The sequence below is a fragment of the Lactuca virosa genome, chromosome 5 (assembly GCF_052849685.1).
Source record: "Lactuca virosa cultivar CGN04683 chromosome 5, Lactuca_virosa_CGN04683_v6, whole genome shotgun sequence".
In the NCBI taxonomy this organism is placed as follows: Eukaryota; Viridiplantae; Streptophyta; class Magnoliopsida; order Asterales; family Asteraceae; genus Lactuca; species Lactuca virosa.
In genome coordinates this window covers 241752829-241768294 of record NC_136430.1, presented here as the reverse complement: position 1 = coordinate 241768294, position 15466 = coordinate 241752829, and the positions used below count along the sequence as shown (strand labels likewise).

Sequence of the window (15466 nt, the reverse complement as noted above, 5' to 3'; positions counted from 1 at the left end):
ATATATAAATTAATAATATTTATTAATTATTGGTTTATAAAGATAAACTCGAAGTATAGAGTTTCGTAGGTCTAAAGAGTGAGCCTAAGCGTTTGGTGTTGTAGGATAGGGTATATATAATCCTACGAGATTAAGCCCTAGACTATAGTCGTGCTTTCCTAAGAAAGTACTAGTTCACTATAGTCGTTAGCTCTGATACCAATCTGTCATATCCCGGCCGGCGGCGGAAGTGTCGAGGTTGCGACTTTGAAAATTGGATCACAGTTAACAAACATACATTGAACAATACAACACTTGAATAACATTACATGCCTTCATAGATTTAAATACAAGGATTACATTGATTCAAACTTCAACAATGCAATTTTTTTAAAAAAAATCCAGCAAGGCATAATTTAACAAAAAAAATAGGTCTGAACATGTTCGCAAACAATAAAAGATAGGTTATTCCAACTCACGAGGTTTATCATCCAGCTTCTATTTCTCTGAGAATACATGCGAGAATACGTCAACAAAAATTGTTGGTGAGTTCTATAGGTTTTGACTCTGTTTGTCTTATTAAATGAGGATTTTTATCAGATTATATAAAAATGTTACTTTCATAATTCAGAGTGGTAAAACAATAATGAGGAGTGTCATCCTGACCTAAGTGTAAATGCACTTGTAATCCCATACAAGTATGGATGTTGATTCACTTATTAATATAAGTTAAATTCAACATAAATTTTGTGTTCTATACTCTTAAGTGTTTGTTTTATTTAATTAAAACACTACACTTAATCCTAATTTAAGAGTAAATCATTATACTACATACAGTTTTATTCTAACTTGTATTATTATTTTTGAAGAGAATTTTGGGCAATGTGGAATTATAACCGAGCTATAGTGAGTTTTATAAAAAGTAACTTTTATAAAATGTAGAATGTTTTCAAAGAAAAGTTTGTGCAAGTATATAACCAAAAATGTTACTGATATGATTTATGTGTAACTCATACTTGTAATATGATACAAATATTCATGTTAAATTTACTTATGATGAATAAGTAAAAATCAACATATTTTCATGAAGTGGAATATTAAGTGTTTATTCTATGTAAATAAACACTAACAATTTGTTTAACATTATACATGTGAATCTTTATACTATATACAACCTTGCCGAAATTTGTATCAGTATTTATGTATCCGCGATTTTGTGTAGTAAATAACCGAGTTGTGACTTGTTCATGCCTCCGTGAAACACAATAAATAGGGTGGTGCTTGTTGTCGTAACGACGCTTCATCGACGTCGTGAATAAAGAATAAGATAAAAACAAGAAGTTATCGTCTGATTTGTCTCGTCACACGGAGGTTGTAGCTAGCAACCATACGGACGCGGGTGTCAACCCGTATAGATCTATACACAACATTCTTTGCTCACAAAGGATTAACGGTTATTACAGAAGACTTCACTAAGTTGGTGTTCTTAGTTTGATGAATAAGAAACTTCCACAACAATCCCTAGTTTTTGTTACAATTCTCAATTGTTTATGTTCGTAAACTTTTGGTTGTAAAGCTTAATAAATGTGTAAAGCTACAAAAGTCTTCCTATCCAAGTTTTATTTTATGTTCGGAAACTTTTTGTTGTAAAGCTTAATGAATCCTAAGTGTAACGCTACATATTTTTTTCTATCAAAATCGTGCAACATAACGACTGCATTTTGACTAAAACTAGATTTCAACCTAAGTGAAACCAACCAAAACCTTAACAATCTAAACCTGTACAACTATAGTAGTAAAATACATGCGAAAATTATGCAATTTAAACGTGTACATACACAAGGCAAACATTTTAGCGAACACAATTTTCGTTTATGTTCTGTTGATATATAAATGTATATATATACAACCATTTGTGTAACGGAGCATATATATATATACATATATATGTAAAACATTTTTGTATAAAAAGATATATATATATATATATATATATATATATATATATATATATATATATATATATATTTAATTATCAAATGGTTGATAAAACATGTATATATAACACCTATATATAACATCTACATCACTTAAAAGCCAATTTAACCCAACGAGACAAGACTGAGAAATTAATCTAAAATGTCTATTCTATCCCTGTTTTAGAAAAATTCTAGAAACATATTCGTGATTCGGAATTAGGATCTGTAAACACTTAAAGCTTAGTGTAACACCCATAAAATTCAAGCCAATTTAAAACATTTAAAACCATTAAGTTATTACAGTTTATTTTCAAAACAATTTAAACATCAGAGTATCCCCAGAATCAATCATGAAAATATAAGGAGGTGCACGATCACGCATTCGCCTTCCCGCGATCATCAGAATTCCTGAAACAATAATCGATAAATGTAAGCTCGAAGGCTTAGTGAGTTATCCCAAAAATACCAACGCAATACAGATATAACCATATCATATAAACATATAAGCAAACAATACAGACAAGCATGCATAATGAGCCATCAGTCTGACTGGACCGAATCTCGGTCCTCAGTCTATCTGGACCGCTCTCCGAGCTCTCGGCACGTCTGGACCGCCCACGTCGCGGTCTTCAGCCTATCCGGACCGCTCGTTGGGCCTTCGGCCTGACTAGATTTTCCCAGCCCGGGCCTGCAGTCTACCCGGTCCGCCCAGGGTGTCTTGGCCTACTGCACACAGCAGGACCTGCCTCAACCCTTTCCCTCAAACCAACAAACATGTGCACATACATATAAACAATTAAACATGCAGATCTAACAGATCACTAACATGGAAACCATCCTATAACCAGGATACCGATCTAAACAATCTCTAACATAGCAACCATCCTACAACCAGGATGAAAATCATAAAGGGTCGGCCTTGGTGCCGTAGACCCTGTTCATATAGTGAGGAGAACTCACCTGACACTGTTGAAGTCCCGCGGATGAAACTCCAGCTGCTGGTTGACTGATTCCCGAACTGCCAACATCAAACAATACCCAATTAATAATTGGGTTCCAATTCCAAGGTACAACTCACACTCTAAAGGCCCAATAGTCAAGTAATGGGCCAAAGCCCAACATATGGCCCGATTTTCCAAATTGGGCCCATACCTCTACATGGTCTTTCCTTAAGGACCATATATTAATTCTAGTCCCAACTATTGGTATTCTCATGGCCCAATATCACATAATCATCAAGGCCCAGTTATGGCCCATCTATGGCCCAATTTTCCAAATTGCGCCCAAGTCCTTCACATGGGCCTTATCCTAAGGCCCATCCAATTATGTTAGTCCATTTACTTGTTCTTGGATAGCCCATCAATAACCCAATCACCAAGGCCCAAGAAATTAGGGTTTTCACATGAAATGACGATTAGGGTTAAGTGTTTCTTACTTAACCCATTAAGGACTTAATCCATTTAGTCCCAAATTGCCTTAGGTTAATTTGTCAAGGATTATAATTTAATATTTTAATTTTAATAATTAATTAATATCTTAGGTTTATTAAGTAATTCCCGCACGGTCCCGATCAATCCCAAAATTAGGGTTTCATGGCATTACGGTTTCCAAACCCTAATTTGGGTTTCCAACACAAATATTAGCCCATTTATCAAATGGTTGGGCTTTTAGGTCCATTAGGGTTTTATTGGGCCCATTAAGGTCTCATTGGGCCCACTAGGGTTTCTTTGGCCCATTAGGGTTTAGTAGTCCCTTGTCCAAACATCCAAACGAGTCAAAAACCAGACAAGGCACACCGCCACCTGACATGGCGGCCGGTGGCGGAAGGAGGCGGCAGCCACCACCTTACGGTGGTGGTTATAGATTTTCTTTACTATTCCGATTGGTTACAACTTACAATACAATCCAAATAACACACACACACACACACAACCACCTCGAAACAGTTACACTACCACCCACCTAGTGGTTCACGGTGGTGGCAGTGGTTGAGCTTGGCGGCAACTGCTTCGGAGAACGTTATCGGAATGGATCGGTCGCGAGAGTAGTGGTGGTGGCGCAGCAACGGAAGAAGGTGGAGAAGGAAAATGGATCGAGATAAGTAACCCTAGCCGTCGCAACGTCCGGTGGTAATTTCTTCTTCAACGGAAGCGATCAACGGCGGCAGCAGCTCCGGTCTTAGACTTCGACGGTTGCTGGAGCAACGGCAGCTGGGTTTCGGCGATCACAGCAGCGACAAAGCGGTGACTGCTCGTGGTTCTTGCCGGCGGCGGTACAGCAGCGTGCAAGCTCGGCTTCGGGGTTCCAGCTTCAACGGCGATCTTCCCTTTTTCCAACGACCTCCGGCAGCAATTTTGTAAAGGTGAAGTTCGGACTCGACTAGGTGGCAGCCGGAGGTGGTTTATTGCGAGGGTGGCGGCTGGAGGATGAAGAGGGAGTGAAGGTGGTATAAGGTGGCGGCTACAACATTGGAGTAGGGTTAGGGTTCCGGAGGGTAGCGACGGGTTTTATACCCCAACTCCCTTACAACATTTTCCCATAACAACGAAATTAGTCCCTCCATCTTTTCTTTCTTTCAATTTCAATCCAAAAGTTACCAAACAGCCCTTCCTATAAAAAAAACCCTCTTCAATTTAGGTCCAAAATTTACCTTTTAGCCCCCAGCTTCCAAAAATCTTTTCAATCTAAGCCCAACATTTACCAAACAACCCATGTCTTCAAAATCCTTTGCAAAATAAATCCTGAAATTACACTTTAACCCCCGAATATTCAAATCTTGTCATTTGGTTCCCCGAAACCAACACCCCGCTAATTATTACATGATTTTGGACAATAATAATATAAAATAATAATAAAGATTGCTTCTCGAGGTTCCGGGTTTATTATTTAATTATTACGTTTTAAATGGGATGTTACACTTAGAAATTGAGTCTACTTTGTCCATGATTTTTTTCCTTGACTTTATGTGGACCTAACAATAATGAAAAAGACCGGTTTTAGAGACTGGTTCGAAATGTACTGAAATGATATGCGGCTTTTGTAAAAATCATCATAAATTGTACAAAAATCGTATGAACGTGTGCGAGTAGTCCCTGAAAAGGTATCAATCTAAAATACTTGCATATTGTACAATTTCGCAAACGATAAGGTTTAAGAGGGGAAAAACAGGTCTTGAACAGACCACAATTTTGCTGTAAAAAACTGAAAATTAAGCCTAGAAATCATTTAGCAAGTATATCATCCCCAAATAGAAATCATTTAGAAAGTAGTCTCCACCAAATTTAGTACAACATAAAAGAGGGGTCGTAGAAACTCACTTTTGTCGAGTAACGTTATTCGGTTCAAGAAAGATTCGTAAAGTTTTCGGTTCCAACGAAGCTTAAGATTTGAATGATTTTTGGGATGTCTGAACACATAAAGACATACATTAACAATAATTTAGACTTTTATCAAGCTTTAACTCAGTTAAAACAAGTGAGTTCGATGATAAGAAGGAAAGGTAGAAATCATATAATAACCTAGTTTTTCTTGGTTCCAAAGTGTGTTACCAAAAGAGTGTTGAAACACAAGGTTTCCGAGGAACAAAATGAAGGTTTTCTTGGGTTTGTAGACACTCGAAATCAGAACCTTATGAGGCTATTTAGATCTCAAAATATGGCAGCAAATTTGGAACTTTTTGCGGGTTGTTTAACACTCAAAAAACAGCCACTGTTTTGGGTTGTTGTTGTCACGATATTTCCAGCAAAGAAGTAAGAAAAAGAGTGTTTTAGCCACTGTTTTGATAACCCATTTTAATGCAGTGAATCGACACATTTCCAGAGGTGTTTTGGGGTTGGAATCTCGACCAAATGAAGAAAGAATGGGGCTGAAATTATGACAGAAAACCAACGGGCAACAACACCTTTCTTGCTCTCGGTTTTGGTAGATCACGAAGAGGAAAAGAGAAGCGGAAAATGACTAAGTTTAAGAGTGATCTTCGAGTGATTTCTTGAGAGCATTTTGCTGGAATATGAAGGTAAAATGAGGAGGAAGGTGTCGATATTTATAGGGGTAGGAGAGAGGTGTAAAATATCTTCCAGATCTTATCTAGGATAGGATAAGATTCACCTTGCAACTTGCATCCACACTTGCAAGTTTAGTTACATAGAGATAGGACTTAGCTACTTAGAGATAGGAAGATAGTTTAGTTAGTTAGAGATAGGAGTTAGTTAAAAAGATATTTTGAGGAAGAGTAGGGAGTAAGTTTTCAAGATTTAAGAAGGAAACAAGCTTGCTTAGTGACTCAATGTATTAAGTGCATTAGTTAAATGATCTTAACTCAAATATTTTACCTTATCAAATGGTTTAAACACAATATTCCTCCTATTATGTCATTTTAAGTCATTTTTATGTTACGAATCCATAACTTCTCATTTTGTTGTATCATGATACACATAAATATGAATCTATATGTATTGTTGAGAAATAGCAATGGAGTTTATACGTATTGGTATTTAAATGTTTATATTTGATTGTATTATTTATAAAAATTTCGATACTTTCAATTATGCCTCATAATAATCCATTTTATATTTTTATAAGATAAATATATGATTGATCCCCAAGGTAATATTTTGTGATTTTTAACCGCTTGAACAATTACGTTTAACCATTTATCGTCGTTTTGGTTTGTAATGTAGTCAAGTTTTGACTCCTCAAAACTATTGAATGCGAATTCATGGATGGAATTTAAGTTAATCATTAACCGGAGACGTGTTGAAATGGAAATTAAAATTTCGTATTCAACTGACATTATTTGATAGATTTGGCGAACCGGTTTTAGTTCGGAATAATACGTCGTAAAAGAATTATTGTTATTCACTAGTTTTATTTTCACAAGACCTTTTCCAAATAAAATGTGTTAAATTCCTTAAACCATTTTTGATAAACTACTCATGTTGATTAGAATCAATATATGGCATCCTATAATTGTTCCTATTTTTGCCAATTGGTACACTAGGGTTTGCTCACCCTCAGCCCCCTTGAGAGCTGAGAAACCCTAATCCCTTCCTCCTTTATTTAAGCCCTTTTTTGTGTCCTTTAAAGCCATTAAAGGAAGTAAGAAGAAGAAGAAGTGAGCTATGATTCAGCAAGCAAGTCCTCATCCTTTGTTGTAGCACTCTTCTGGACCTTTGTAAGTGTCCAAGACTCGATTTTTATCATGATAGGTTGCTAGATCTTGAGTTTTATCCCTAAATCTTCATGTTCTTGTTGATTGGAGTGGTGATATCTCATAAACTTTGCAACTTTATGAATCTCCAGGCCATTGAGGGTATTTGTTACTTTGGATATGGATTAGCAACGAGTTTTGGTGTCATGCATGGATTTTTGGCCATAAACCCTCTTTTTGACCTAATGGGAGTTCAAGACATGTATTGGACATGCATGTATGGAAAGCATGGATTTTAACTTATTTATAATGTTAGAAACCTTTCTGGAAGTGTTGGACTAGAGGTCTTCAAGATTAAGTGCTTATTGGTTTAAGGCAAGTTGTGTTTTGCCCATTTTTGGACCTAGGAGTGAGATCTCTATCTCTTGGATAGTCTAAAGGGATAAAGTTGGAAACGTTATCCCCTTGGACAATAGAATAGACCCGATCTGAGTTTTGGATCCCTTAGAATTGAAGAAAACGACTTAATCCATTAAGTTGTTAGGAACCCAATGCCTACGACGTAACCTTAGGTCGCCACGACATGGCGACTGGGCTAAGGCTCGTCTGTTTTGTCGATTAGTGGCCACGGCTTGGCGACTAGATGAAGGTTGTCTTTTGACCATTAACTCTGACCAATTTTGATTTAAGGGCATTTTGGGTAATTTGTATAGTAGTTTGAGTTTGGGTCCCTGTTAATTATATAGGTGATCTGTTAATTATATAGGTGATCTGTAGAGGTAGTATTTGGAGCAGTGATCTATCCAGCTATTTTTCAGACTGTGAGGTGAGTTTTCCTCATTGTAGTTGTGGGTCGAACACACAATGTTGGCCCACTAGGTTATGTATCCAATATATAGGATGTTGCAATGATGTTGTGGTCTGTTAGGTTTGCATGATTATTTTTTTGTTGTTATATGTTTTATCTGTTGCATATGTCGACATAGTGCGGTTTGGTTTGAGACTTTACTGCTATGTGCGTAAGCCAACATACTGGGGCATTCCAGTACAATGACTTATTGGGCCGAGACAATAATCCAGTCTGATAACTGTGGACCCGAGGGTAATCCAGTCGGATGACTGTAGACCTAACATGCATCATTGTATATGCTCTGTTGTGTGGGGTATTTTGGGGGAACTCGCTAAGCTTTGGCTCACGGTTGATTTTATGGTTTCAAGTACTTTAGAGGACAGTGGAAAGGCGAAGGCTTGATCGAGCACATCATCTCGTATTTTATATGTTTTTGTGAATTTGGGATACTCTGATTCATGATAGTGACTTTTGAGAACTTATTTTGTAAAACTTATGAATTTTTGGAATGGTTTTAAAAATGAAAATTTTTCCTTGATTTTTGGAATGTTGCATATTTTTTGGTTTAGAGATGCTTAAAAAAAAACAAATTGACTATCACCCCCAACCATCACATATTTATATTTTATTTTAAATCACCATTTTCTTGAGTTAAACATGAAGATTATATAAAATAAATTTGTTTATCACAAGTTTTAGATGAATCAAAACCTTTACAAGATGGAGCAAATACAAATAATATTTATTATAATTAAACAACAGCTTTGACCTGGTAGCAAAGTCAAACGAAGAATGTTTTAATATTTGTTTGGGTTATTGTAGGATGAAGTTGCTAATTCAAATGGGTTTTGTATGGAAATTTGAAGTTGATTTTTTTTGTAGTTACTTGATACTATTAACAGAATGTGGCCCTTTTATAATGAATTATAATGGTGTTTGTATCTCGAAAATTTCATTTATAGTGGCACACTTTGATTCTTTACTAATATATCAACATATATATATTTGTTTCTTTACCTGTGTACCAATATAATTATGTTTCTTTACCCATAATAGCTATTACTTTTGTTCCTTTATTTAAATTAGCAACATACTTTCACTTCTTTACATACAATAACATCATTCTTCCATTTCTTTACCTATAATAGCAAAATACTTTGGTTTCTTTGTGTTTTTCATTTGTAAGTTTGTGTGTTTTTATGTGTAAGACATGTTTATGATAAGATACATTCTGAATTCCTATATTGTAAATGATTGCGTTTCTTTTTTCCAAGTTTTTAATTTCATACTAGATGTTAAAAATAACAATATACTTTGATATGTATCATATGATTGCTGAAAAATGGGATGCTCATGTCACTGTTTTAAGTACAAATCGAATTCTTGGAATTCATTAGCATGATGAAAGCATTTTTTTATATCCACATTTTAAGTCGCTATTGGTGCACCAGAGTGTATCATTAGTTGTATAAATAGTGAGATACTATAAATAAGGGAAAATGTCATAAAAACCCTTTAGTTTGTCGGTTGATGTTGGTTTTACATAAAGTTGTATGTTAGGTCCATTAATGCCTCAAATTTGCAAATTTTTGTTTTTCCAATTTTATTCTTTTTGCAAATTTATCCGGTAAAACTGAAAATTTCCGCCAAATTTAAGGGCTTTAATGAACCAGAAAACCAAACTTACGGGCTTTTATGAACGAAAAAAATTTGGTAAAATCAAACATTTCTATCAAACTTAAGTGCTTTAATAAATCAGATGGTAAATTTAAAAAAAAAAAATTGCAAACATCCGGTTTTAATGAACCTAAAATCTACAAAAGGGTAAAACCGACAAAAACTTGCAAACTTAAGGGTTTTTATGTCATTATCCCTATAAATAATGAACAATAATTCATTTATCGGCCAACCCTGAATTGAAATTTTAATAACTAAAAATAACTTTTTAATATAAAAAGTAAAACTTTAAGATTACTTTTTAGCCATTTACTAAATAACTTCTCATTAAATTATAATCACAGGATTAATTATGAACAATGGTCTAAAAATGTTCCTATATTTTTACTTCCAAAAGTGAACGAGGGGCATTTTTGTCAATAAATCAAAGTTAAATTGGTATCCAAAGAAGGGTTGTTTTCAAGCATATTTTCTTGAATTTATCATTTTATGAATACTGTTTGAGGCATAAAAACACAAATCTCACTTCCAAAGTAAACGAAGAACATTTTCAACACAAAATCAAAGTTAAATTGGAATTAAAAATAGGGTTTTTTCATCCATATTTTCTTGAATTTCCTTTTTTAAATTGATATCTGTGATAAACACATGAAATGGTTTTTATTGTGGTGCTTTTACCCCAAACAAATCATACAAACCAACAATTTGGACTAAAACTTGGATCGGGTGGTTCACAAAATTTGGTGGGGCCATCGACAAGAGGCATGTTCAAGATTTGGCATACAAAAGGGTGGATCTTTATTTAACTACTAATGGTTTGAATATTTTTACTCTTATTTTCACTACTTTATACAACAATGTTTTAAACCAATTTATGCAACCATGTTTCAACAAGTAAAATATTGCATCTTTTGGTCATAAAATGAATATAAAATAACACTTTTTGTTTCATAGATTGGGAAAAAAGTGAAATGTTGTTTGCATAAATGTGCATTTAATGATAATTAAAATAAAATTCTTTATTTTTTATAAACAATATCATGGGTGAAGGAATTTTGGTCGATCTATTTCTATTACATATCAAAATAATACAAAAACCAGCTTATCACTTAACAAAAATAAGTCGATGGTAAAAAGGATGCATTTTAAGGTCGAAGGTGGAAGTAGGGGTGGGCCGACATCGGTAAGATGAAGCCTTTTGACCCATTGATGCTGATGTTGGTTACGAGATCAAGACACAATTACAAATTCATTTTCAAATAGTTGTTATATTTTATCTAATGGTAAAACAATTAGGTCCAATAAGCTATTTCTGAATTTTTCTTAATGCTAATTTGGTCCATATTTCTTAATGCTAATTTTCTTAATGCTAATTTGGTCCATATTTCAGGCTTAAATAGTGTTGTTGGAGAAGCAATGGATATCTTCCAAGCAGCTTTTAACTTAGTTCTAATATGTTTTATGACATTCTTTTGTACCTTGCATTTCTTTCTTAGTTTTCAGATTACTCTTATTAATTGATGTGTTTTATATCTTTTAGTATGAAATGTTTTTTTATTATTTATCTACATAATTTTCCTAAGTTAAAAATTAAGATCATTTGGTAATTTTTTGCAAGTATTATATTCAAGTTTAAATTGTCAAAAAAATAATTGTGTACTTGAAGGTATGATTTGGCGATAATTGGGTTGATTTGTCATTGTAAATTGTTGTAATTGGATCAACTTAAAGTATAATGCTACAAAATAAAGTAAAATTGGTTCATTTTGTTTACGTCAATATTTCAAGTAATTATTGTTTATTTGACAATATCTAATGCATCATCAATTGTATAGACAATTATATATACAAACAGTTTTTTTTTTCATTTATCGGTCAACCCGTTCACCGAACGGGTATAATACCAGTTATGACTAATAATATGTGAATGGAGTAGCATGTGAGTTATATCTCTCTATGTGTGGTCCTTAACAAGTCGGTGATAATGGTAACATTCGAACATATTAAACAAATATGAGGGAAAATCATGTAAAAAAGTTGCATAAATATGAACAAATGAAAATTTCATTACCCCCATAAGTCATTTTCTCACATAGAAAAAAAAACCGAACTTTTAACTTTGAAATTTGTTAGACTAAAAGGTATGGTACTCTTTTTGACATTGGCAATCTGATTTGGCATGTGATGCCTGCGGCAAACACCGCCTCTTGAGTCTTTTTGTTGCCGTCGGCAATCTTGAGCGGCACGTATGTGCAGAGGAGAAATTAAACGACAACTCAATAATCTACTATAATAAATGAAGGTTTTTTTGCCACATGTCATATTCTCATTCAATATGTCAAATGTCAATTTGTGGTTATTTTCAATTAATTTCTTTTCCACATGTCATTTTATGGATTTTTCTATTTTAATAAATTCTACATATGTAATAATTACAATAAATGTAGTAATAAATGAATATCAATTTCATTAATGGACTTACCTTTTTATTTCAGAATTCTCAAATTAAAACCCATTAATTTATTTTGTTTATTTATTTAAATTTAAAAGATAAAAAAAATCAATTTTAATAATTCATTATTTTTTTTATTTTCTTATAAATCTAAAGTTCTTAAATATTTAGACTTTCATATTTAATTTTTTTTAATTAACTCATGTAATACATTGGTCTTACACCTAATTAATAACCAACAAAAAAGAGACATTGCACATTTAATTGATATTTTCATCTAACATCCTTCTTTTTATTGGCAGACAACAATGGCACCCCATCCTACTTGTAGCCAAATAAAGGCAAGAATGAAAAATGCTTATGTTGTGCCTATGTGGCACCAAATTTTGATAGGCAAAAACATCACTACTCCCCCGTTAGCCTTAAAACCATATAAAAAAATTATGTGGGCACATACAGTTTTTCTGCAGTTTTTATAAATAAAACGTTTCAAAAGGAGTTAAAAGGATGCTGTTTTGTGGGCCAGAAGTATTTCTGCATATTTTACCCTACTTGCTAAAATTACGATTGAGCAGGAGCAAACGGAAAGACAGAATCGTGGTAGACTCACGAGAAACGAACTCGTCGATACTGATACAGCGCGAGAACAAGGGTTCTGCTGCCAATCAGTGTTAAACCACGCTCAACGGTTTACTTACTCCTGAGTTTCAATCGGTAAATTGTTTCTCAAGAGCATCTCGACTTTGTTTATAAGTTATTTGAGAGAATTTGACGTGTGATCACGTATCCATGTCACTGTGTGCAGCATTCGACTCTCAGTTTCATCAGTACTAAACACTAATTTTTGCTGCATATTGTAAAATTTCAATCATTTTCATGTTCCCAGGTTTTAAGTGTCAATAAGGATATGGTTCTATCACTTAGAAACTTGGATTGATCCATTTCAGTTATATATGATTCTGATTTGTTACATTTATGTTTCCATTAGTTTAATTTACTTGGTAATCCATGCCCATCTTTAAAGGGATCACCATGCACTGGTCCTGGGATCTGGGATATGTTGATGGATTTTTATTTTTATTTTTCTTTTATTTTCGGTATTAATAGTTAAGATTTGATATGTACTGGTCTACAAATCCGTATATGGTTACCAATGGATTATTTTTTGTTCTTAACACAATAGTTTTTATTTATATATTTATGTAGTTGGGTCATAACTCGTATGATGATATGAAACTGATTATTATTATAAAATGAGCAGATAAAGTGATATGAGTTAGTTTGTTGGATTATCTAACGTTTGTTTCAATTTGGCTTGGTTTCATGTAAAGGTTTTGATTACACGAAGCATTGCCCATATTGCCAAAAGCATTAGGGTAAGGAGAGATGTTGCAATAGTTCGTACCCTTTTTGAAAAACACACTTGTTAGATTGTATATTTTGTAGACATGTTATGTTTGTTTACACTTTAAGATTATGCATGTTCTTGTGTTTGTTTTCTTTTTTTCTTACAACACGTTGCAGTATTAGATCGATTATATATCTGGATTTTGCGTTGTCGACTTCTTACAACTCTTGTATCTTATGTGGAAATATCATTTACCAAGTTCTCAAATGTTTACTTTTCTTTTGAAAGTGTAGAAAGGCTAAGACAAAGAGTATGAGTGGAATCCAGAATCATGATGATGCATCTTGGTCAGACCTTAACTATGATGTGCTCTTTTTAGTTATGATGCAACTTGGAGTCATTGATTTTTTTGCATTCAGTAGAGTTTGCAAGTTATGGAGGTCAATTACACTATCTAACCGGAATAAGTTTATGGCGTCCAAACCTCCCATGCTCATGTATATCTCTGATTGTGCTAATAATGAAAAGTGCTTTTTAGAGGACTTTGAAGGAAGAAAGTTTAAAGCCATACTTCCCCATTCTTGTGGCAGGATCTGTGTTGGATTAACTTGTGGTTATTTCATCTTTTATGGAAGGGAAACCAGGGACTTCTGGCTTGTGAATCCTATCACAAGGCATGAACTTCATTTCCCTTATTTCCCTTATTTCCCTTATGACTATTGTGAATCAAGACTGGTTGGTATCCTTGTCTTTTCACCTATATTATCTAGATGGGTTTTTGTTATGTCAAGACGATTCGACCATCAGATATTGTTTTCTATAGCGGGTAAAGGAACATGGAATCATTTGTCCTCCCGTTCCCCCATCCTTTATATACATGCTTTCAAGGGTAAGATATATACCCTAAACTGTGGTAGTTATTCATTGAAAGAAAGCTATTTATGTGAAATGAGACTCAATCCAAAGCCCAAACTGACGTTGCTCGGAGCCAAGAATGTTCAAAAGTACTTCTTTTTCCAGATGCTTTTAAGTTCGAGTGAAAACCTTTATCTGGTGGAAACCTTTTCAAAAGATTCGTACAAGGTTCATGAATTAGATCTTGGTGAAATGAAATGGATGCCATTTGAAGAGACAAGAGATGAATATGCATTTTTTCTTAGCTCCTTAAAGCATGGAGCTGCTGTTAAACCAGAGTCATGGGCTGACCAGTCACAATTCAAGAGAGAAGATGATCCTGAAAAAAGAAGTGAAGGCACGTTCTTTACTGCAAAGTTGTGGTACTTCCCTCATGAATGTTTGAATATTAATCTCTTGCAGGAGTGATGACTTGTTAGCATTACTATCTTTATATTTATCTTTTTATATGTTGGAACATTTTTATGCTGAGGACCAGCAGCGGTGGATGTGGATTTTGCAATTTAGTGTTTGGTTGTCACTCACTCTTTACTTCAGATTGCACATTTATCAATTATATATCCCTTATATAATTAATTTACTATTCTATTAAATTACGTGTTAAAATAGTAGATAAATAAATGTGAGGCTTGTCATTCATTTAAGGGTGCATTTGGTTCGCTGGAATGGAATGGAATCGGAGGAAAATGAATCCAATTCCACCACATTCTTGTGTTTGGTTCAACTTTGTATGATGGAATTGGAATCCTAAATGAAAAATATTTCCATCAAATAGGGGAAAACACTTTCCTTCAAGAAGATGATGTAATTAATTCTCTACTATGAAGGAAAATGACATTTTACCTTATTACCCTTGTTTTATTTCACAACATAACATCTACCAACATCATCCAATACCGCCACCACCGCCCTGGGATGGAGGGTTTGTGGAATGAAGCTAGATGGAGGATTTGTGTGTGTGCGTCGATGAGAAAAAAAAAGGGTGGAGGCGTACGAGAAGAAAAGAAAGAATGTAAATCAAGGCAGGGCACTTCTGTTTTTTTTGTTTTTTTTCAGATGTGAATAAAAGTCTGATTTTTTAAAAGTCTTTTAAGATGTAAACAAACAGGACCTAATA

The 15466-nt window shown here is 34.0% G+C and overlaps 1 protein-coding gene and 1 long non-coding RNA gene across 2 annotated transcripts; one reads left to right on the top strand and one right to left on the bottom strand.

The window, feature by feature from the left end:
• Window positions 1-2218: 2218 nt before the first annotated feature.
• On the bottom strand, window positions 2219-4423 carry LOC145116935 (uncharacterized). The gene is made up of 3 exons (XR_013712391.1): window positions 3895-4423; window positions 2919-2976; window positions 2219-2366 (listed from the first exon to the last, which is right to left on the bottom strand). It is a non-coding gene; the product is annotated as an uncharacterized LOC145116935 (long non-coding RNA).
• A 9323-nt stretch (window positions 4424-13746) lies between these two features.
• Window positions 13747-14757, top strand: LOC145112550 (uncharacterized). Its single transcript, XM_079048702.1, has one exon. The coding sequence runs from the start codon at window positions 13747-13749 to the stop codon at window positions 14755-14757; it is 1011 nt and encodes a 336-aa protein (XP_078904828.1).
• Window positions 14758-15466: the final 709 nt, after the last annotated feature.

Excerpts from the sequence above, each read along its gene's own strand:
- LOC145112550 (XM_079048702.1), top strand. The coding sequence starts at position 13,747 with ATGAGTGGAATCCAGAATCATGATGATGCATCTTGGTCAGACCTTAAC.